Here is a 24,800-nt window from a genome sequence, read left to right as displayed (position 1 = left end):
TGTTCATATTATCGAGTTGTGGACTACCCAAGCGGAATGAGGTCTTGTTCCTTACCCTGGCAGTGGAGAAGGCCAAGGATGGACAGGGAGCTCAGGATGGCTATTACGGACAAATTGGTCTCCCAGTCCCATTCCACCCCTCTCCCTCTTGGTTCCATCCTCCTGCTACCCACACATTTCACCCTCCACCCTGTCCCCCCAGCATCTGATCCCATCTGCCCTTCACTTCTCCCTGAATGGTTCCCAACATCACCTTCCTTATCAGACTCCAGCACTGCTAGCCTTTGTGTTCCTGCTTATCACCCTCCCACCAGCTGGCTCCATCTGCCTCTATTTGTCTGCCTTCATCTATCATCCACCTGCATCTGTGTCCCAACTCCACCACTCCCTGGCTCAATCTCCCCATCAACCTTCACTCCTCCTGGGTCCACCGATCACCTCTGGCCCATGTCACCGCTGCCCCTCCTTCTTTATACTGACTATCTCCCCTTTCCATTCAGTCCTGATGCAGGGTTTCCACCTGAAACATCAACAATTCCTCCCCCCTGAAACATCAACAATTCCTCCCCCCTCAGATGCTGCTCGACCTGCTGAGTTCCTCCAGCAGGTTTTATTGCTCCAGATTCCAGCGTCTGCAGCCTCGTGTCTCACTTTTTAAAATCCCAATTGCTTCTACCATCCTCACGAGGCAGAGTCCTCTAAATCATAACTATTCTGCGTAAAAAGTTTTAATTACATGGTTTTCACTCATCACTATGAATCTGTGTCCTCTGGAACATGAACCATCTGCTAATGGGAACAGCTTCTTTCCATTTGTCCTATCTAAACTCAATCTCACACACTTCAATCAAAATTCCCCAACCTTTTGTGCTCTGGAGAGAACAACCAATGCATCCACATTCTAACATTGTAAATGAAACCTCTCATGCATGGAACCATTCTATGAAATCTCTTCTGCACACCCTCTGGAGCCTTCACATTCTTCCTAAAGTTTAGGGACCAACATTTTATTATAATACTCCAGTTGAGATCTAATCAATGTTTTTATAAAGTTTCAGCATATCCTCCCTGCTTTTGTCATCTGTCGCCCTGTTTACGAAACCCAGGATCCCTTGTGCTTTACCAACCACTCCCTCAACATGTCCTGCTACCTTCCAAGGTTTATGTACATATACACTCAGGTCTGTACACCCTCTATACCCATTGCATTTGATCTGTATCTAACCACACTCATCTGACACTTTTTTGCCAATTTTATTAGGTGTCTATGTTTCTGCAGTCTATTCTACCCCTCTCGATATTAACTGGACAAGATTTGGTGTCTTCTGCCAAATTTGACATTTCACCCTCCAACTCTCATATCTGTTTATGTACATCAAAAAAAAATAATCAACTAAAAATATCCCATCCATGCTATTACCAATATGCTTTAAAAATGTAATATTCCATGACGGATTACAATAGATGTGTTTTCTGTTAGCTGGGTCTCACTACCTCTCTCGTCATGAGATGGGACTGTGGGTGAGACAGAAGTACTCCATCTGGTGGCACAGCAGAGAACGTGACAAAATGTGAAGATTAAGAGACACCATGATAACTGACGGTCTTTAACTACTTAGTATTGGAATACTGGGGTTACTTGGCTGCAAGGTAGTTAAATAACAAAGGATACTTACCCTTTCATCTATAATTCTCAGAAACCATCGCTTGGTCAGCTTGTGTTTTCTTACTGCCTAGCAATGCCAAAATACAGAATATAAAAAAGGGCACAGGCATAACTATTTCCTTTTCTAAAGTAATGGAAATGAACATTTACAATTTGACAATTTCCAAAGCAGCATACACACTTGTGCTGAATTTTCCACTTCTAAAATATTTTGCACTGGCTAACATCTCAAGGAATTTGATGAAGAAAATTCTTTTCAACTGCTATCATATTTTTGTTGTGTTTGTGTCAACTACATCCACATTAAATGCGTCAAATTGCAATAATAGTTTATTCTCCGGATGACAGCTTTTTATTTGTTTACAGGACATGGATATCCTGGCAATGCCAGTACTTATTACCCATCCTTTATCACCCCTGAACCGAGGAGGCAGTTCGGAGACAACACAATCAATTTAAGCCAAACCAGGAAAACTGACAGATCTCTATCCCAGAAGGACACAAGTGAACCAGTTGAGTTGAATTTTTTTTTGGAATTTAAATTACTTGAATTTAAATTCCCAGCTGCCATGAAGGAATTGGAACCCCTGTCTAAAAGACAATAGTTACGAAATCTGGTTGTAACCAGCTACACTACTGGATACAAACACCATGATGGGACTCCACCGAGTGATTGCTCCTCAGAAGTATGCCTGAAGCTTTTAAATGCTTTTGCTGTGATTGATGAAATATTGTGCTCATCCCCTCAGGCACAATATGCTTGATCTCAAGTCCTGCCAGTTCACTGTCCACACTACTCTTCCCTTCATACCTCCTGTTATGGTTGTCACTATCAAACAACAGCTAGCATAACGCTATTACAACACTAGTGACCTGGGTTCAATTTTGACCGCTGTCTGTAATGAGTTTGTACGTTCTCCCCGTGCCTGCTTGGGTTTCCTCCCACATTCCAAAGACGTACGGGTTAGGAAGTTGTGGGCATGCTATGCTGGCACTGGAAACGTGGCGACACTTGCAGGCTGTCCCCAGCACATTCTCAATAACGTAAAAAAATGTGTTTCTCTGCGTGCTTTCAATGTACATGTGACTGATAAATAAATATCTTACAGCACAGAAGGCCACTTAGCCTGTTGAGGCCATACTGGTTTGATGTTGAAGTACTCACCTCAAAAAAATTTTCACATGTATCTTTTATTAATCATCATTATATGTTCCCAAGATCTTGACCTTTTTAACCACCCTCTCTCCATCTCTATCCATCATAACTTTAAATATCTCCATCAGGTCACCTCACAGCCTCTCCTCCAAGGAGAACAGTCCCAGATACTCCTATCCATCCACATAACTGAAATCCCTCAAATCCAGAATCATTTTAGTAAATCTCTTTTCTCCAAATCTAAAACACTTACATCTTTCCTAAAGTGTGATGATCATTATAAAAAGGCAAAATATAGTATTGATTCTGGTGACTGGGAGAAATGCAGGTAGTGACAAAACAAAGGGAATATGAAATGAAGTTAGCCCGGAATTACTGCAGGAAAGTTGTGCTGAGGTAAAAGGTCAGCCATGATCTCACCGAATGGCAGAGCCAGCACGAGAGGCTGAGGGATTCATTCTTAAATCTGTTTCTTATATCTCAAAGGATGTTCATGAAATCCTTGTACATGCCCTTATTATAACTCCTTTCGATCTGAGAATTGCTCCATAGATTGAAAAATTGTGTGCGCTCTCATAGGAAGTTGAGAGAAACAAGGGAACTTGTGAGTTAGCATTAACACCTGTGGTCAGGAATTTGAGAGTCTATAATTGAAAAGTAAATCAAAAATTTTAGTTTACCAGAGTGGATTTATAAGGAATGAATCATGCCCATTGAAACTGAATATTTTGAAGAGATGATTTGGGACAGAGGAACACCCATGATGTTTTCATTTAGAAATGGTCTTACAGAAACAATTTAACATAGAATTTCACTAGACACTTAACCAAAATTGAATCTCATGGGGTTGAATGCAATTTATTGATCTAACTAGGAAAGTGGTCATGTGGCAAGAGGCAACTGAGGTAATAAACCGATATTCAAAGAGGTAGGACATGACTACGGCAAGGATCCGTGTTGGGGATGTTACGGACTCAGTGAAAGTCCCTTTAAGATAGAGTGTGAACGTGTTTGTGTGTGTGGGGCGTGCTTATGTCGATAGAAGATAAAGGACGTAATGACGTTGTAGAAGTCAGAAGAAGAAGGAGAGAGAGAGAGAGAGAGAGAGAGAGAGAGAGAAGGGAGAGAGACACCAGCCTGCTAGTTTTCTCTATCGATGGATGAGAAACAATAACTGTGTCTGCCACTGAAATCCATGTATGGAAGTTGGAAGTAATCCAGTGGAGTTCACTTTGTTGCTGACCTGTAGAAGGAAACAGGTATTTGTGTGTGTGGACGACCACGATTCGGATGCTTTTCGGGGTGAGGAAGTCACTACCGAGTAAACACTGGAGTGTCGTTTGGGTTCCATCGTGGAACATTTGGATTTCGTATTTACTCTCTCTATGTTTCTCTACGTCTACATCTTATCTTCAGACAACGGTGGTTGTTGAAAAAGCCCTTGCTCATGTTTCACCTTATGGCTTGTGGAACTGAACTTTAGGAACCATTCCTGAACTGGGAGTTTTGGACTTTGCCACACACACACACGACAAGTTTAGTTTTGGGGTTAACGTTCAAGGTTTAACATTTTTGAATTCTAACATACTAACATTTTTACTTTTATTTTACATATTATCATAAGTAGTGATTAATAAAATAGTTTTTAACACTGAATCATGCTCAGTGTGTTTCTTTTGTTGCTGGTTTGTGACAGGGATCACAATACTTCATCAATTAACAACGTTGACGATAGAACAGAAATCCACATATCCAGGTTTGCCAACAGAAGAAATATCAGCAGCAGTGCAAACAATGTAGGTGAGAGAATGAAATTAAAAAACACTATTAATGGGCAGTATCATGTGCTGAATGGCCCATTACTCATGCTCTCTGCCCACAGTATTTCTTTAAACTTATTTATACAGCACAGTAACAGGCCCTTCCAGCCCAGTGAGTCCGCGCCACCCATTTTAAACCCATGTTAACCTACCTATACATCTTTAGAATGTGGGAGGAAGCCGGGGCACCCGGAGGAAACCCACACAGACATGGGGAGAACGTACATACCCCTTACAGACCTCGGCGGGAATTGAACCCCAATCGCTGGTGCTGTAATAGTGTTACACTAACCGCTACGCTACCGTGCCTCCCTAGCAGGTGCTTGCAGCTGTTCTTTTTGTTCAAATATCCTCCAGGCCTCGCTGCCGTGACCACCCTGGAAAGCAAAGTAGATCGCAAGTCCCGAGTTCTGGCCCCTGGGCTAGCACACAGGCCTTTTAATAGACTGCTACTGTCAAAAGCCATTGAACTGCTTTCAAGTATTTCTAATAAATTTACTTCAACTATTTTATGTCTCTGATTAAGCACCTTTTAAGAACTAATTCTAAAAAATGTTAATTTCTATCACAATCTTAATGCTTTTACTTAAAAACATGTTAAAGTAAAACAAAGTTTCCAATTCAAATATGCCAGCCATGCCTGACCCCAAATGGGAAAACAATCACAAGCAAAATTCTGAAATATACATCTTGTATTTTAAAATCATTATATTTCATTAAACATTTTGGAAGGCTCTATGCCCAGAAGATTCCTAGAATAGCTCAGAAAATGAATCCAACAAGGAGAACTGGGGAGTAATCACAGCAAGCAAGTCAGAATACAACCAGCCCCACAAATAGCATCGTACCTACTGAAAAGCCTATGAAGAACAGGTTAATTAACACCAGCTTTACCTTCCATAGTTCCATGGCAATAGGTTGGTTGGGAGGATTATCAATATAAATATCTTCAATTAGTTGCCTCCAAAACTGTATCCTCATTAGACCCAGTGTTTTCTGGGATACAACATCTTGCACCTTAGGGGAATAGAACAAGAAACAAGGAATTAGGAATGATCGCGTTGTGCAGGGTGAAGCTTTTAAGTAACCACATTCTTGTTTCATATTGATACTAATTACAAAATGCTACACATTAAGCACACAGTGTCACAATCAAGTACAATGTAAATCAGGGACAAGAGATTCTGCAGATGCTGGAATCTGGAGCAATATACCCAAAATGTTGGAGGAACTCAGCAGGTCAGGCAGCATCTATGGAAGGAAATAAACAATGTTCCTTCCCTTACCTTTTTATTCTGGCTCCCGCCCTCTTCCTTTCCGATCCTGATGAAGGGTCTCGACCTGAAGCATCGACCGTTTATTTCCCTCCATATATGCTGCCTGACCTGCTGAGTTCCTCCAGCACTTTGTGTACACAATCTAAATCAGGCAAGATTAGAGGCTTAGAGTGGAATAATTAAGCTGAAAGAGAGGCAAGTGGATAGAAAAACAAGCAGGTTAGCTGGGAACAAAGTAGGCATTTCAGGTGAGTTTTTGAGCTCTTCTCATGCAATTTAGCAATGTTAGCAGTTTGGACATCTGATAAGGTACTCTTCGTCATTCCCAAATCACATCTCTATACAAATTGCCAAAATGGCAACCAGACTGCAGTTAGATTAATGGCTCCATGAATAATGCAACACAAGTAATAACCAACTACACAGTGATACATCCACACTATCTTTCCCTATTCAAGTCTGCATCGAGTAGGTACCAACAATCCAGCAAAATACATTGTCATACAAGTCTTGGGGCAGCACTGTAGCATAGCGGTTAGCATAATGCTATTACAGCACCAGCGATCAGGGTTCAATTCCCGCTGCTGCCTGTAAAGAATCTGTACATAGGTTTCCTCCGGGTGCTCTGGTTTCCTCCCACATTCCAAAGACATACAGGTTAGCAGGTTAACGTGGGTGTAATTGGGTGGCGTGGGCTTGTTGGGCCGTTAGGCCATGTTACTGTGCTGTATAAATAGTTAATAATGATGACTGTGATATCATCAGTCAGTAAGGTCATATGGTAATGCAGTAAAGATGGGACTTTTAAACTTTTTCTTGAAGAACCAAGATCATGTGTACAAAATACAAAAGTTCTTCATTACTTTTTAACAAGCAGTCATTCCTGTACTGTAGTCAATTTGGACACAGCAAACTCCTGCAAACCACAATGTGAAAGTGACAAGATAATTCTTTCCTCACAATGACCAAGGGATAAATATTGGCCAAACCAATGGGGGTAACTCCCCTGTTGTTTTCTTTGAAATGGTGTTATAGAATCTTTTTCGTTTATCCGAGACAGGAGGAGTCTTGGCTTAATGATACATCCAACAGACAGAATTTCCACCACACATTGTGTCCATGCTACAATTTAGCTAAGATTCCCAGAATAAGATTTCTAAAATTTAGCTGCAAGATGCTAAGATTTCTGTGCTAAAATTTAGAATGGCACTTTACCCACAATCTCTGGTTGGAGAGCAGGGTATACACACATCCTCCACTGGCACACAAAAACATCACTGCCGAACCTTAACCAACAGGCTAATCCAGAAAAGCTTGTCTAGCATTATATGAACATGATATACCCAAGAAACAATCAACACAATAAACCAAGTACTGAATATAATTTGTGGTTAAGAGAAATTCTGATTCTCAGATTAGACAAAACTGTTCTCAATTAATGCAAAGAAGCTATTACAAAGCAAGATAAGACCCTGTTCTAAAGAAATGTAATTGACCTGAGACGTTAACTGTTTCTCTCCCCACAGATGCTGCCCATCCTGCTGAGGATCTCCAACATTTTCTGATTTTATTTCTTATCCCCAGCATCTGGTTTTTGGCTTTTCAACTGCAGAGTTAACATAATGTTTAATTCAGCCGCAGGTTCAAGTAGAGAACTATTAGCATTATGTGAGCTAATTACATTTCCAACAGAGCTGCAGGATTGATGCTCAAATTTTACCCAAAAAAGTGAGGTCAAAGTCAAGCACCCTTTGTCAATCTTAAACTTAATCTAAGGATTACCTTGCAACAATCTTAACTTTTTTCTTTAAAGCAGAATACAGAAAATTATACATTTTTGCTAAGGTTCTTGACAATATTCACCATTAGTTGGAGCTTTCTAAAAGTATGATCAACTGTTGTTTTTCATTGGGTTTAACCCTCAAGTATGCAGAGCAATCACTTCATAGAAAATGCAATGGCTGCCAGATGTGCTTTACTTCACATGGCCAGAAGATCGTAGCCCCCATTAATTCAAGCTTGCATGTCTGATGGAAACCCTTTCTATTCACAAAATAACACCATCGGGGAGGAGGTATGGGAGCCTGAAGTCCCACAGTCAGCAATTTAGGAACATCATCTTCCCCTACTGCATCAGATTTGTGAACAGTCCATGAACCCATGAACACAACCTCATTACTCCTTTTTTTGCACTATTTATTTTGTAATTTATAGTAATTTTGCCTTTGCACTGTACTGCTGACACAAAACAAATTTCAGTCAGTGATAATAAACCCGATTCTGAACACCACTGAGAATGGAAAATCATTTAATAAACACACAAACACATTTGGACAAGCTATTCAGAGTACTTGCCTGAGCCAACTCCACATTGAAGGCTCTTAATGCAAAAACTGAACGGCGAAATTCTGAGGACAGCAGCAGAGAAGACAGGAAACCTTCATAGTCTCGATTTCTAGGTGTGGAAAAAAAATATTGATTCAATCATTGGAAAATAAACAAAGTAAACACCCAAAGTGAACAGGGGACCTAAAGTGTGCAATAAAAATGTAGAATGCTGGAAACACTCAGCAGATCAGGCAGCACATGTGGAAATAAAAACATTTCAGATCAAAGATCCTTCGCCAAGAATGGGACAAAAGGCAGTAAGTTAGCATTCAGTTGCAGGGAGAGCGAGGGCAGATGATGGAGCAAAGGGAATATCCCTGACAGGGTGAGGCCAGGGGTTGCCCTGGAGATGAGCTATAAATGAGGTCAATGGGTAATTGAGGCATTTGAGGGCAGAGAACATAGTCCCTTGTTCATAAAGGCTATGAAATGAAGGCAGTTACAGAACAGGACGACAGACAAGGGAATGTAAAAGTTGCAAAATGCAGGGTTTTAGGACAAACCCTGCAAATCAGGCTGAGCTAATGAAGAGAGAAACAAAAAACTGAGCCAATATCACAGACAGATGACCTAGACTGCTCTGAAAGAAAATGAGTTACCCAAAGTTGTAGAATTCAATTCAATATAGAGTCTGAACAGGTGCATGTGCCCAGACAGATGAGGCAGTGTTCCTCAAGTTTAGGTTGGACAGATAGCTCAGAGTGGGAGCCGGGTGGAGAACTACATTGGTAGGAGCTCTGGTCATCACTGCTGACTCAATGCAGGTGCTCCACAAAGTGGCCACCCAACCAGAAATTCCCCTCCAACCTCTCAAAGGCAATTGGATCATAGGAATGGTGACAAACCTTCAGAGTGACAAGGACAACTAATAATCTTCCAGAAACCATCAAAACTGACAATGCACATGACCATTATTGTTCTAACAACCTAAAATGCAATATTTCAATCTGAAATTTAACTATGTGCCACAACATCTGGAGGCAATCTGCCCAGTTATAAATAATCCAAATATTAAAAATTCTATGAGTAAAGGAATACAGAGGGAGTAAAATGGGAATACATCCATAATCATACTGAATGGCAGAGCACGTACAAGGGGCCAAATGGCCTAGCCCTGCTTTTATTTCTATATTGAAATGTGGTCTGAATTAAAAACATTAACCCCAAGCTTCCATTTTTTTTATTCAGCAAAGCTGATTGGGCCTGCTAACTTCTGCTCAGCTAAGTACCAATCCCAGCGCATCTGTACTTTGCTAGGAGTCTGCTCAAAGTTTAATGGATCAGCACAGACTTCCTCAGATTTCCCATCACTTAAGTATTTCCCATCACTTAAGTAGAAATTTTTATTATTTGATTGAATTCCTTAATCTAAATGACATTTTTAAAACTCTTCTGTAGGCAGTATTTTTTAGGATTTTAATATTTTTTAATTAACTTTTTAAAAACAATACTCTATTGTTTTCGAATGTTTGTGAATAAAAAGATATTTACAAATGTTCAAGTTAAATGACAGCTTTGGCAGCCAAGGAGCCTGAGGGTAGGTCTTCACAAGCTAGCAAAGCCATCCCAAGGGCAGAACCTGAATTTGCACTTGGAGAGACCCCCAACATAGTACAGGTGGCGAGACCTTGCTCAAACCCCACAAATGGCATCTGGGGACTTTAAATTCAGCTTACTAAATAACTCACTTTAGTATGGAATGAAAGAAAACAAAACAGTATCAGTAATGATACTGGTAGGCAGCACAGTAGAGCTGATGCCCCTGCTCCAACCTAGAGGCTGCTGAACCTATAGAATTCTCTACCACAAGTGGCATAAGGAGCCTGTAAAGTGATGCTGACAGGTTAGGAGTGGGCCAGTTAGCAGATGGGGTAAAATGTTGGAAAATACTTCCACATTGGAAGGAAGAAGGGAAAAAGCAAATTATTTAGATGGTGTGCAACCAAAAATATTTCAGTACAAAGGTCTTTGGATACAAAACACTAAAAAGTTAGCACGCAGGCAGTGAAGATAGATGGAGTCTATACTCATTAACATTACGAATGTTAGGTGAACTTACCAAAACAAGATTCTGAGGGGAATTGATAGGGTGAATGCTAAGGGGACCTTCCCCCCAATAGAGCTATCTAGAGCTAGGGGAGAATATTCCAGAATAAGTGGTAACCCATTTTAGATGGAGTTGAAGAATTTCTTTTGAGAACTGTGATTCTCTAGATTCTCTACCCCAGAGAGCTGTGGAAGTGGAGTCATTGAATATATTCAAAGCAGACACTGGATATGGATAGGATATGGGGATAGACTGGGAAAGTAGTGCTGAGGCCAACATTAGATCAACCATCTTTTTGAATGGTTAAGCAGGCTCAAGGGGCTGATTGGCTTCCTCCTGCTTATGTTCTTGTATTCCAGGTTACTGCTTAGTAAGGTACCTCATTGTGACCTTGCACCTTATTGCACTGCACTTTCTCTGTAGCTGTGACACTTTACTCTGTACCGTTATTGTTTTTACCTGTACTACATCAATACACTCTGTACTACCTCAATGTAACTGCACTGTGTAATGAATTGACCTGTACAATCAGTACGCAAGACAAATTTTTCACTGTACCTCGGTACAAGTGACAATAATAAACCAATACATAGCAAGATAGAGCTCAAAATCAAATACCCTTTACGGAAGGCAACTCAACTGACAGCAGAGCTCGATACAACGATGTGCAAACATCACATATACACAATATGCTACAATGCATCACCCCCTCTCTCTGGAACCTCCTCTAGTCTTATAATCTTGAGGCCAGTGTTCCTTCAATTCCTTGTGTACCTCCAATTTAAATTTGCCAGTACTGTAACCAAAGCCGCACAATTATCTTCTAGTCCCTCGGGATTGAGGATTATTTACTCCAACTCCAGTGTTGTGGTTTCTAAAGTGACTAATGAGTACAATGTGGAAACTGCAAACTCTCTGACAGAAGGGAGAGCAGGTGGCTGACAGAGCAGTTTACAAGGAGATGCGGGACAATGCAGATGCTGGAATCGGGAGCAAAAAATAATGAACTGCTAGAAGAACTCATCAGGTCTGCGAAGACCAAGGGATGGTTGAAGTTTCAGGATGTAAAGTGCAGAGTGAAAATAGCCAGTGTAAAAAAAAGACTGAGAGGGAAAGCCAATATAGGAAAAAAACTACAGATGCTGGAAATCAAACAAAACAAAATGGTGGAAATACTCAGCAGGTCAGGCCACATCAGTGGGAAACAGAGTCATCCAGGGTGAGACAGAGGCTAGTAGGTGAGAGGTGGAACCAGATATGGGATGGATGGGTGGGTGATGGGAACTGGGCAGTGTAGGAGACAGGAAAGGTGAACCAAGGGAGAAGAAACTCAGGTGGATCGGTATATCAGTGATGGGCAGATGGAAACAGGTGGGGAAGGGTAACGAATCTTAGTAACAAGGGAGGATGTGGAAAGGATGGAAAAGTGAACACAGGAAGAGAGACTGGTGGGACTCGGAAAGGAACATAAGGGGTGAGGGTTACCTGAAATTGTTAAATTCAATGGTAGTTTGTGAGGCAGCGCACTCCTTCCAGGTGCACTATCAAAGGTGCCCACCATCCAGGCCATACCATCTTCTCACAGCTACCAAGAAACAGAAGGTACAGAAGACTGAAGTTCCACACCACCAAATTCAAGAACAGCTACTTCCTGTCAACTATTTGGTTCTTGAACCAACTAGCACAATCCTAATCACTGGAGTTTAGCAGCACTATGACCACTTTGATCATTTTGCACTAAAGTGGACTTTGCTTTTTTTTGTTCTAATTGTGTTCGTTCTTGTAAAAATTGTGTATAAATTAACCGTTTATCTCGTGAATGCTGCTTACATGAAGCTGTATCTGTGATGCTGCTGCAAGCAAGTTTTTCCAGGACTGCTGAAGGGTCTCGACCTGAAACATCGACTGTATAGATGCTGCCTGACCTGCTGAGTTCCTCCAGCATTTTATGTTGCTCCAGATTCCAGCATCTGCAGAATCTCTTGCGTCACCAGCACCTCTACTTCCTCAGGAGGCCAAAGAAATTTGGCATGTCCTCTCTGACACTCGCCGATTTTTATCCATGCACCATAGAAAGCATCCTATCTGGATGCATCCCGGCTCGGGACGGCAACTGCTCTGCCCTGGACCGCAAGAAACTGCAGAGAGTCGTGGACACGGCCCAGCGCGTCACGGACACCAGCCTCCCCTCCGCGGACTCTGTCTGCACCGCTCGCTGCCTCGGTAAAGCAGCCGGCATCATCAAAGACCCCACCCACCCGGGCCATCCTCTCTCCTCTCCTATCGGGCAGAAGATACAGGAGCCTGAGGGCACGTCCCACCAGGCTCAAGGACAGCTTCTGCCCCTCTGTGATAAGACTGTTGAACGGTTCCCTCATACAATGAGATGGGCTCCCGGCCTCACTGTGACCGTGCACCTGAGTCCGCACTGCCTTCCCCTGCGCTCCCTCAGAGCCCGGTGCGGGGGATCCGGGCGGACGGTGGGGGGGTCGCTATCCCTGGCTCCGGGTGGCGATGATGACCGGACCCACCTGACCAGCCGCAAGCAGTAGTGCTCCCGGTGCGCGGGCACGGCCGCCCCGCTGTCGGCGGCGCGCCCCCGCCCGGCCGCGTGCCCCGGACGCCCGGTTGCCAGGAGACGGAGCCTCAGCGCGCGCCCCGGCCGCACACACGCGGCGGCGCCGGACGCCATGCTGCCCGCGCTCGCCGGCCGGTCCCTCAGCCTCTTCCTTCCGGAGAGCAGCGGCAGCGCCGACAAAGCGTTCCCCCCCCACACACCGCACGGTGTCCGCTGGGTCTGCAGCGATCAGCGGGTCGGGCAGCGTCTGTGGGGGAAGGAATTGTCGACGGCCCGGGTGCAAGACAAGCCGTGCACTCGGTCCCCGCCCAAACTTCCCGCGGAAGCTGGAGTGGGAATGGAATCACGTGACCCTGACGGGGTGGGGCGGGCTGGGAATGGAGTCACATGACCGGGGGACTTGGTTGGGGGGGGGGGGGAGGGCTGAGGGTGAGACACGTCTGGAGATCGGCCGGGAATAGCCTCACGTGACCACGGTATGTTTGGAGGATGGAGTCACATGACATGGATGCGGAGGGCGGGCTGAGAATGGTGTCACGTGACTGGGGCGGCCGAGTGGGCGCGAATGGAATCACGTGATGAGGTCTGTCCGGAGGGGGGGGGTTGAATGGCGTCACGTGACCCGGGCGGGATGGGAATGGCGGCCGGCGGCTCCCGCTCGGTGTGGAGTCGGTCACCGCCGGGGAAAGGCTGCTGGCGCACCGGCCTGGCCCTCGGCGTCCTCTCGCTCTTCTGTACCGGTGGCGGAGTCACCGACGGGTAAGTGCCGCCGGCCTGCGCGCCCTCAGCGTCACCTGAACTTCTGTGAAGCGGCCGGTTGTCGCTGCGGCCCCGGTCCCGGCCCCGCGGGCGGCCCGGCCCCGGTCCCAGCCCCAGCCCCGGCCCCGCGGGCAGCCCGATCCCGGTCCCGCGGGGCGCCTGACGCCAACCGAGTGGGTGTTAAAGCAAAACCTCAGCACAGGCGCCAGAAGCTGAAGGATCGAGTGAAGGATCAAAGTTGAAGCGGGCACATTCCGACGCCTAACTTTGTATGTACTCTCTTCTGATAGTGTAGACGTGTCCTAGGCAGCACGGAAGCTTCACCAAACGCTGTAGCTGACTCTTGGCTATTTATTACATACGCACGCACTATTGTTTTAAAAATTCCAAAAAAAAGTTTTAATACAAAATTTACAAGTATTGAATATAGAACATCCAATCAAGTACTTTATAACAAGTCCTTTTATTCCTATTAACACGTCATCAGTTCCTGTTAACATTCCTGTTAACAGTCATCAATTACAACTCTCAAATAAAAATTCATAGGGTTTTAATGCCGATTTCAATTAATTTGTGTGTTCTGCCAGGAAAACACTGAATTGTAGCCCTTTCCATCGGCTCTTGTAGTCGCTGCACCCAGTTCACTGCTTCCCTTAGCACATCGTGGAGACACAAAAGACTGCAGATGCTGGAATCTGGAGCAAAGAAAAATAAACTACTAGAGAACTCAACCGGTCGAGCAGCATCTGTGGAGGCAAAGGGATAGTTGATGTTTCAGGTTGAGACCTTGCATCAGGACTTAGTGACCAGCTCTACCCGATTTCTTTTTTTCTCAAAAGCAGGACATTTTTTAACAGTTATAACATTTGCATCTATTGTGACCAACTTCCAAATATTGAAATTTTAGCAATCTGCAATATTTGATAAATGCATAAGCAGCGGAAACTGCTTTCCTTGAAATTTACTGCTCCCTCCAGACAAAATGTTGAATACAACTCTTGTACTAAATTCACAGTATGTTGACATGACAGAATTTTCAATTGAGAATGATACTGTAGGAATTTTATAGTTTCTAAAATGACAAGGTTTTTGTTTTGACATAAGATCCACACCACAACGGTTTGGTCATGTGCAAAATCTTACAGAAATCTTGAGTGAGCAGCAAATAATAAACTGAATGGAGAAACAATTGAAAAATGTTGATCATGTATAATCTGCATATAGTTTGAAAAGAGATTTCCATAAGCAACAAAAGAAATGGAACCCACATTTCTCCCCCCACTGCAGCCATAAATCCCCTACTTCCACCATCTCAGCATCTTCATGTTGATGATGGCCGGGATGTCTCCTTGTTCTCAAATATGTGTAGACCAACGCTAATGATAAATTGATCAGCACCGACTTGGTTACTCAAGATTCTGTTTTTGTGTTTCTATGAATATAGCTGGATAAGAACATTCTGGAAAAACAGGTGCTTTGTCTTGAATTGTATCTTTTCAATGTAATTAAAATATAGTAAATTTGTTAGTAAAAACGTCTTATTATTGAAGACTGAATGCAAACTTTAAAACTAATGCAAAAACAAAATACTGCAGATATTGAGTACTGGAATGGAAATGGGAAGTGCAGGATACACTCAGGTCTTCAGCATTGTGGGGTTGCTTGCAGACTGGTCTTTCATCAGACAGCCAAGCTGATGGGATGGAAACTAGAAACAAGGAAACATAATCATGGTGTTCGGATTGTTTGAGCTTCAGATATTTGAGGTTTGGATTGGGGTTGTGGAGAGACCTGGATCTTTGGGATTGGGATCCCAAGGTCACGGAGTATTTGGGGATCATTAGATCTTATTGCCCAGTGGTTCTACCTGTGCATGTTGGTTTGCTTGATTGATGGCGACTGAGAGACGATGATGAAGACTTGTTAATGGCAGCAAATCTCTCTAGATGAGGTCTTGATAGTGGGAGAAAAATGAGGATAGAGCAGTCGTAGAGCCATACAGCACGGAAACAGGCCTTTTGGCCCAACCCTTCCATGCTGACCAAGTTGCCTACCTGAGGTAGTCATGCTAGCCTGCATTTGGCCCATATCCCTCTAAACCTTTTCTGTCCAAGCACCTAAATGTCTTTTTAAGCATTGTAATTGTACCCGCCTCTACAGCCCTATCTGGTAGCTTGTTTCATATACGCACAACCCTCTGTGGAAAAAGTTGCCTATCAGGTCCCTATTCACCTTACCTGTGTATTTTATATGCCTTTTATAAGGTCATCCCTCAGCCTCCTACACTCCGGGGGAAAAATGCCCCTGGCACATTCTCAGTCACACAAAAAGACGTGTTTTGATGTACATGTGACTAATAAATATCTTATCTAGTTTCTTTTTGTAACTCGAGCTCTTCAGTCCTGGTAACATCCTTGTGAATCTTTTCTGCACCCTTTCCAGCTTAATGACATCCTTCCTATAGCAGGGCGACCAGAACAGCACACAGTGCTGTAAGTGTGATCTCACCAATGTCTTGTACAGTGTCTTGTTCTGTGCAATGTCTTGTACTTCTGACACAAACAGGAAAGGCTGATTATCTGAAATTCTTGATTTCAATGCTTAGTCCCAAGAGCTGCAGAGTGCTGAGGGAAGATTAGGTTCTTTTTGTCAAACTTACTTTAGGCTTTGTTGGAATGGTGCAAGAGGCAAAACAAGATCAGAGTGAGAGTGGGATAGGGAGTTAAAGTGAAAGGCAACTCAGCTGTTAACAAGCCTTCACCATTTTATGACACCAATTTTTGTCATCCATTTTCTCTCAGTCTCCACCCCATCACAAACATTCTCTGTGTTCTCTTCTCTGCCTTCTCTTGTGAGTGGGTTGGGAGGTGGGTTTATTTTTAATCTTTAACCTTGCAGCCATCCTAGGGAGACACGGTGTGAGTTTAATAAATGTATTGCTTGCTTTGACATTAAAACTAGGTTTTTATCATGTTTTGATTATTGATATCTACCTTTGTGTCTGTAATAAAATTTTATTTCCTTTGTAGGCCTTATTTAAATGAACTGTTTCCATACTATCCTTTGGAGCATGGTTCGCGGAATACTCATAGATACATCAGAGATTGTCAGCCTATTGCGTTCGGGAATATTACACATGAAACCTGGCCTGCAGATAAATCCACTGATCTTCCCATTGCTAAATCTACTGTATTTGTTTCAAAGTTTCCCACTGATGAGGGAAAGCTTAAAACAGTCACTGGCCATTTCACCTTTGTGAATAACCCACTGAAAACAGTCTCAGTCTTGGAGCCACGAGAACCAGGAGGATGTAGTCACTCGTACAGAGCAACAGTACAAGAAACTGCAAAATCCAGGAAGTGTTTGGTGGCCCACAATGGTGGATTTTTTGACATGGACAAAGGACGTTGCTTCGGTAATGTTGTGAGTGACGGAAAACTGGTACAAAATGGAAATGGAATTCAAAATGCACAATTTGGGATCAAGAAGGATGGCACTTTAGTATTTGGGTAAGAAACTAGATAAAACTGTGTAAATGTTTATTAAATATATAATGAAATCAGTACGCGTCTGATTTTACAGAATGAAATTCATCGGCCCCTTACATTTACAAATAGGCAAACTGACTAATTAGTTATCTTTTATCTTAGATTTTCTGTAAATGGTGAACCCCAATTTTTAATAGCTTTTTAGCATTGTGCACTTTAGTTAGCTCACTAAAAAGCTGAACTTGGGGACTTCGCATGCTGGCCTTCATCAGTTAGGGCATTGAGTATAGGAGTTGGAAATTTATGTCACAGTTGTATAGGTCATTGGTGAGGCTGCACTTGGAGTACTGTGTACAGTTTTGGTCAGCCTATTATAGGTAAGATGTGGTTAAACTGGAATCAGAATCAGGTTTATTGTCACTGACGTTGTGAAATTTGTTTTTGTGGCAGCAGTACAGTGCAAGACATTAAAACACAAAAATTACTATAAGTTACAAAAATAAATAATGCAAAAGAGGAATAATGAGGGAGTGTTCGTGGACCGTTCAGAAATCTGATGGCAGAGGGGAAGAAGCTGTTCCTGATTTGTTGAGTTTGGGTCTTCAGGCTCCTGTACCACCACCTTGATGGTAGTAATGTGAAGACGGCGTGTCCTGGGTGGTGAGGGTCCTTAATGATGGATGCCGCCTTCTTGAAGCACAGCCTCTTGAAGATGTCCTCAATGGTGGGGAGGGTTGTGCCTGTGATGGAGCTGGCTGAGTCTACAACCCTCTGCAGCCTCTTTCGATCCTGCACATTGAAGCCACCATACCAGGCGGTGATGCAACCAGTCAGAATGCTCTCCACTATACATCTGTAGAAATTTGCAAGAGTCTTTGGTGATGTACCAAATCTCCTCAAACTCCCAATAAAGTAGAGCCGCTGGCATGCCAACTTCGTGATTGCATCATTGTGTTGGGCCCAGGACAGATCCTTGGATGTTGATGCCCAGGAACTTGCTCACCCTTTCCACCGCTGACTCAATCAGTTCCTTGGTCATGCTGATGTTGAGTGTGAGGTTGTTGTTGCGAACCACTCAACCAGCCGATCAAGCCACCTCATCGCCATTTGAGATTCTGCCAACAGTGTTGTCATCGGCAAATTTATAGATGGTGTTTGAGCTGTGCCTAGCCATGCAATTATGAGTGTAGAGATAGTAGAGCAGTGGGCTAAGCATGCATCCTTGAGGTGTGCCGGTGTCAATTGTCAGCGAGGAGGAGATGTTACTACTGATCCGCACTGACTGTGGTCTCCCAATAAGGAAGTCAAGGATCCAGTTGCGGAGGGAGGTACAGAGGCCCAGATTTTAAAGCTTGTTGATTAGTACTGAGGGAATGATGGTGTTGAACACCGAGCTGTAATCGATAAACAGCAGCCTGATGTACGCTTTGCTATTGTCTAGGTGCTCCAAAGCCGAGTGAAGAGCCAATGAGATTGTGTCCGCTGTAGACCTGTTGTTGGTAGGCAAATTGCAGCAGGTCCAAGTCCTTGCTCAGGTAGGAGTTAATTCTAGCCATGACCAACCTCTCAAAGCACTTCACCACAGTAGATGTGAGTGCTACTGGGAGATAGTCATTGAGGCAGCTCATCCCACTCTTCTTGTGCGCCGGTATGATTGATGCCCTTTTGAACCAGATGTGAACCTCCAACTGCAGCAGTGAGAGGTTGAAGATGTCCTTGAACACTCCAGCTGGTTGGTTGGCACAGATTTTCAGCACCCTGCCAGGTACACTGTTGGGGCCTGATGCCTTGCAAGGGTTCGCCCTCTTGAAGGATGTTCTGACGTCGGCCCCCAAGGCAGATCACGGGGTCATCTGATGCTGTGGGGGTTTCATACAGGTGTAGTGATATTTTCCCTTTCAAAGCTGCATAAAAGGCCTTGAGCTCATCAGAGAGTGAAGCATCACTGCCATTTATGCTGTTAGGTTTTGGCTTATTAGGAAGTAATGGCATGCAAACCCTGCCCCAGCTGTTGTGCACCCGATTGCGTCTCTACCTGCACACAGAATTGCCTTTTCGCTCTCACGATGGCCTTTCATAGGTCGTACCTGGACTTCTTGTAGGGTTTTGGATCGCCAGTCTTGAACGCCACAGATCTAGCCCTCCGCAGACTGCAAACCTGGTTCATCCAGGGCTTCTGGTTTGGGAAGACTTGGTATGTTTTCGAAGGTACACACTCATCCATGCAGGTCTTGATGAAGTCAGTGGCTGTGGCATTTTCATTCAGATCTGAAGATGAATCCTTGAATATGTTCCAGTGCACCGATTCAAAGCAGTCCTGTAAATGCTCCTCCGCCTCCCTTGACCAGACCTTCGCGGTCCTCACCACTGGTGCCGCAGTCCTCAGTCTCTGCCTGTATGTTGGGTATAGAAGTACAGCCAGGTGATCGGACTTGCCAAAGTGGGCTAAAAGGATTTACAAGGATGTTGCCAGGACCAGAGGACCTGAATTATAGGGAGAGGTTAGCCAGGCAAGGTCTTTCTTCCTTAGAACACAGGAGAATGAGGGGCAACCTTATAGAAGTGTTTAAAATTATGAGAGGCATAGATAAGGTGGATGGTAACAGTCTTTTCCACAGGGTAGGGGAGTCCAAAACTAGGGGGCATGGGTTTAGGGTGAGGGGAAAAATTTAAAAGGGACCTGAGGGGCAACTTTTTCACACAGAGGGTGGTGAGTATATGGACTGAGCTGCCAGAGGAAGTGGGTGCGGCAGGTACAACAGTATCATTTAAGAAGCACTTGGATAGGTACATGGAGGGGCGGGGCTTGGAGGGATATGGGTCAAATGCAGGAAATTAGGACTAGCTGGGTGGGCCCCGTGGTCAGCATGGACTGGTTAGGCTGAAGGGCCTGTATCTGTGCTGGATTGCTCTGACTTTATGAAGCTATGACTTCAGTACATCTTGGGACAGAATCCTCTGTAGTATCTTCCCATGCTCACGTTCAGTTGTGTTGCTGACAATGCTGCTGGATTTCACTCTTCTGTCTTAGCCATTTAAGCTAATGATATCATTTGTGTAAAGATACCGTTAGAATATAAGTACCAGAGGCAGAATGATATCATTTGTGTAAAATTACGGTTAGAATATAAGTACCAGAGGCAGAATGATATCATTTGTGTAAAAATACGGTTAGAATATAAGTACCAGAGGCAGAAGTTAGGTCCTATGGCCTCTCAAGCCTTCTCCACCATTCAGTTAGATCATGGTTGTCTGTCCTTCAAGTCCACTTTGCTGTCTGATATCCTTTGATTTTCTTAGTATAAGAAAACATATCCTTTGATTTCCGTAGTATCGATTGATCCTTGCCTTGAATATGTTCAATAATTGAGCATGCATAGTCTCCTTGAATAGAATTTCAAAGATTTATAACTTGTGTAACATTTCTGTCACCTCAGTCCTAAATAGGAACCTGTCAGCCTGAGAATTGGCTTGCTAGTTGTGGACTCTCCAGCTCGAGTTCTTTTTAAACTCCAGTGAATGAAGGAAGTTGTTCTCAGTCTGATATTTTTTTGTGTATTTTTAAAAAAAATGCAATTGTTTGTCTTAACTTTAATTTTTTTTAAAATTTAATCTGCAATTTCCTTCTCGCTTGCAATGCAGTGGGGTAATCTGTATCTCCATAGTATTGGTAATCTTTCAGATTCAAAGTAAGCAGATTACATATCATTTTCCCATTGTCGATATTGTTAGCACGTTTCTGGAAGTACTAACATAAGAATTAGTAGCAGGACCCCTTGTGCCTACTGTTCATGTCAGCATCACTTTCCTGTACTAACCATGTCTCTTTATTCTCATAATGAAACAAAACTATCAAGAATATGCTCAGTGTCTGAGCCTCCATAGTTCTCTAGTGTACAGAATTCCAAAGATTCACTACTATCTGGATGATTCTTTTTCCTAACGAATGGTGAGCTGCTTTATTTGAGACTGTGACCTCTGATTGTAGACACCCCAGCCAGGGGAAACATCATGCCGGCATCTGCCATGTTAAGCCCCTAATATTGTATATTTCATTGAGAAAGCCTCTCGTTCTTCTAAACACCAAAGAGTATTGTGCCAATCTGTTTAACATCTCCTCACAGGAAAGCCTCCCTGACCCTTGGAATCATTCGGGTAAACCTTTATTGACTTCCCTCTATTACAGGTATGTTCTTCCTTCGGTAGGGAGACCAGACCTGTACACAACATTCCAGGGAGTGGTCTTGTTGGAGCCCTGTAGAATTTCATTAAGACATTTTTACTCTTGTACTCAAATCCTTTTGCAATGAAGGCTAATGTATCATCTGTTTCACTAATTGTCCTGTATCTGTATGTTAACTTGAAGTGATTCATGCACCAGGACACCCAGATCCCACTGAACACTTACACTTTGCAAACTGTTACTATTTTTAAAAGAAATTCTCCTCTTTTTTTTACCAAAATGAATGACTTCACACCTTCCATTGTACATTCTACCTTCTGTATCTTCACCAATTCACTCGGCTAAGTATTTCCCTTGACGCCTCTCTGCATCCTCCTCGCCCCTCATAACCCACACTGCCTGCCAGCCTTGTATCATCAGCAGCCTTGGATACTTGGTCCTCTCATCCAATCAATGATATTGACTGTGAACAGACAGAGCCCCAGCGTAGTTCCCAGCAGTACCCCATATGTTACAATCTACCAACCCAAAAATAATCCACTTATTCCTGCTGTGTTTTCCGTCCATTAAATAATCCTCAGTCCAACGGGTGAATGGGATAGTCTGAGTTCAGACATAAGCAACAGAATTTTGGATGGCTACAAATTTATGGAGAATAGAATGAAAGTCACTCAGGTAAGGGAAAAGGCAAGTGTAGGGGAACCAAAAACATGGATGAGATTTTCAGCAATGGATGAGCTGACCAACTGCAGGGTAAGGCAATGTTATGGAGGTGGTGTTCATACTGAGTGTAAATATAACATTTCATATTTATCCACAGTAAATCATATTTGCTGATTTCACCATTCTCTGTATATCTTCTTGTTGTTTGCTATGAGGTGATCATGCATGTTATTATATTGACAGGCTTTGTACCTTTTTGAAAACTTTGACATTGTAATCCCAGAATCAAAGTACAGGTCATTTTCATACGTCACTAACAAAAGCAATATTCCTACTGGAAGATCTCACTGGATATTTGTCCTGTCTGAAAATTCTTTTCAGTGTTTTTTCTCTGCCTTCTATTCATCAGCTCATTTTGCACCCAATTATCCCTTTATCCAATGTGCTACTATTTTCAAAATGTCTGTTATGAGTTGCCATTTGGAAGTCAATATATACAACTTCTGTACCAACTTCATCAACTCTGTTACTTAAAAATATTCAATAAGGCTAGATGGACAAAAGTTACTGTATTTTGTAAAAAAAAATCCTTAACCTTATTAATCTATGCTTCTCAAAGTGGCAGTTTTATTCTTGAGAATTGTTTGCATTAGTTTTCCCCCACACAGATGTTCAGCCTGTATATGAAAGTTTTTTCTCTTTTTGAGCAAGAATTTAAAATTTGCAGTCCCTAGTCCTCTGACTCCACAACACCAAAACCAAGCAGGATCATAGAGAATGGTAATTTCCACATCTTGGCCTTTACCTTCCCTGATTTGTGTTATGATTGTAATAAGTGCTGTTAGCCTTATCAGTGTTTTGAATTTGCCTTGCACAATTAATATGTGTAGTGTAGGTGTATACAAAGAAGCCAGCGTACAACATGGATGTTAATCATAATTCTCCAAATACTGACAGATATCTATCAGAAGAGGAGGTTCTGGATCAAGAGAATCCATTTGTCCAACTAGTGAGTGGGGTAGTATGGCTCCTGCGAAATGGCACAATTTATATTAATGAGAGCCAATCAGCCGAGTGTTCAGAGACTCAGAAAACAGGTACAGTACAAGAGTTAAAAAACTTGTGATTTAATGAGTAAAAACAGGTAAATTAATGTCTTAAAGATGCTGGAATGAAGTACAAATTTGTGGCATCATTCTGAAACCAAAAGAAACTGGCCCTTCAGTCCATACTGACCAAGATGCCCATCTAAGCGAGTCCCATTTCCCTGCATTTGCCCCATATCCCTCTAAACCTTTCCATGTACCTGTTTTAAAAATAACCTGGGATTTCTTTTTGATTATCATGAACATTAGCCTGATGCCGTATTTAATTGTGAGAAAAATGGAAAAAGTTTTATAGAGCAATGTTAACCAACTTTTTAAAACCACAATGGTTATTTAACAAGCATTTCAGCTTTTGTATTCTAACTGAGTTGTGGCATATGATATTTTGCTGTTGCTATGAAATAGTTTAAAGCAGAAATCGGTAATAATAAACTTGCTACTTTGTTCAAAAATTTGTGAAAACAATTTTTACAACAGTACCTTGTGTCCTCAGTCAAAATTTCCACTTCTTCCCACCACAGGCTGAACGGACGCTGGATAGTGGAATGTATGTGGGGGGAGGGCGTGTGGGGGCTGGAATGAGCATGGGGGTGGGGGTTGAAGAAGGTGGGGTGCAGGGGAAGGAGAGAGTGCAATGGGCGTGGGGGGAGGAGGAGGGTGCATTGGGTAGGATGGGCGTGGGGGGGGGGGGGAGGTATGAAGAGCTGGGTCAGGTGAGCCTGGAGAAGGAATGGGGCATGGTTTTGGCATAGGGTGCACCAGACCCACTGGGTCAAATTAAGGGTGGTGTGTACATTGTTAAAAAATAATCGTATGTAGAGCATGATTTCAGTAGATTCTCAACCTCGCTCCAAAATGAGTAATTTAGAAGACATGGTTGTAACAATGGGCTAATTCCATAATGATGTGCATTCACACTTGTAGAGGAAAATCCAACCTGAGGTCTTTGTTCAATAGAGTGAATAAATGTATGTAACTTTGCTTTAAGCACTCAAGCTAATATTACATACACCTGTAAGTTGTAATTTTATGATAAATAAGATGATGTAATGGATAAAATTCAGTTTTTACAGCTTTTAAATTCACCTTTGTAAACTATTTCCATGAGACATGATTAGTACTGCTGACCAGCAACATTATTTTTGAATGAGTAATTTATTTAATTTTTTTTAACTACTTGGTCCAAAGGAGTTCCATGATTATTTTCTATCTTGCCCTCAAATCTCCAGCAGCTTGTGCCTAGGCTACCAATTACGTCACAGTAACCATTACTGTAGCCCGTTACGTAAGGACAGTGAATGGGAAAACAAAGCCTCGCTGAATCTCAAAGAAACTTCTGTTTGTTTACATTGTAAATTCAAATAGGGATGTCGTCACTGCAGCCAGCTTATCACCTTGATACCCAAGCTGTTTGACAGTGACCTATGAAATGAGGCGAGGATACAAGTAAACTGATGTAAACAATATAGTGCAATATGCTGGAACTCTGCTGGTCAGTTTTGCCTCTGGACACTAGGGTGAAAATTGCATGCATAATTTACACATTAAAGATCTTAATTTGACAGCAGCAAGGAAGTAGAAGAGATCAAAACTTTTCATGTACACTGCATTGTTTCGAATTGACTATCATTTTCAGGATAATGAAGCAAGGCAATTCAGTGCCCTAAAG

At 42.9% G+C, this 24,800-nt stretch overlaps 2 protein-coding genes across 11 annotated transcripts in view; one reads left to right on the top strand and one right to left on the bottom strand.

Annotated features, from left to right (window-relative positions):
• The window catches only part of ndufaf6 (NADH:ubiquinone oxidoreductase complex assembly factor 6), a 30,558-nt gene extending 16,619 nt beyond the window's left edge, over positions 1–13,939 (bottom strand). For 2 of the 9 annotated variants that reach the window (XR_007956873.1, XM_052022925.1), the window contains exons 1-4: positions 12,886–13,369; positions 8,275–8,374; positions 5,537–5,659; positions 1,677–1,733 (exon numbers count right to left, since the gene is read on the bottom strand). Coding sequence is in view for 1 of the 9 variants with exons in the window: in XM_052022925.1 (XP_051878885.1) it covers positions 1,677–1,733; positions 5,537–5,659; positions 8,275–8,374; positions 12,886–13,046 (441 nt within the window). In the remaining 8 variants the exon portion in view is untranslated. The other 7 variants (XR_007956878.1, XR_007956877.1, XR_007956880.1 and 4 more) reach the window with 7 other exon arrangements.
• Positions 13,527–24,800, top strand: part of nagpa (N-acetylglucosamine-1-phosphodiester alpha-N-acetylglucosaminidase) — a 52,866-nt gene continuing 41,592 nt past the window's right edge. Inside the window, exons 1-3 of one of the 2 annotated variants that reach the window (XM_052022916.1) lie at positions 13,527–13,691; positions 16,721–17,200; positions 22,983–23,122. In XM_052022916.1, coding sequence (XP_051878876.1) covers positions 13,540–13,691; positions 16,721–17,200; positions 22,983–23,122 — 772 coding nt within the window. In that variant the 5' untranslated portion in view covers positions 13,527–13,539. The remainder of the gene's footprint in view (positions 13,692–16,720; positions 17,201–22,982; positions 23,123–24,800) is intronic. The other variant, XM_052022917.1, reaches the window with a different exon arrangement.

Source organism: Pristis pectinata, chromosome 9 (genome assembly GCF_009764475.1).
Source record: "Pristis pectinata isolate sPriPec2 chromosome 9, sPriPec2.1.pri, whole genome shotgun sequence".
NCBI classification, from domain to species: Eukaryota; Metazoa; Chordata; class Chondrichthyes; order Rhinopristiformes; family Pristidae; genus Pristis; species Pristis pectinata.
The sequence above is the reverse complement of the archived record's forward strand: the minus strand, read 5'-3'. Positions and strand labels throughout refer to the sequence as shown.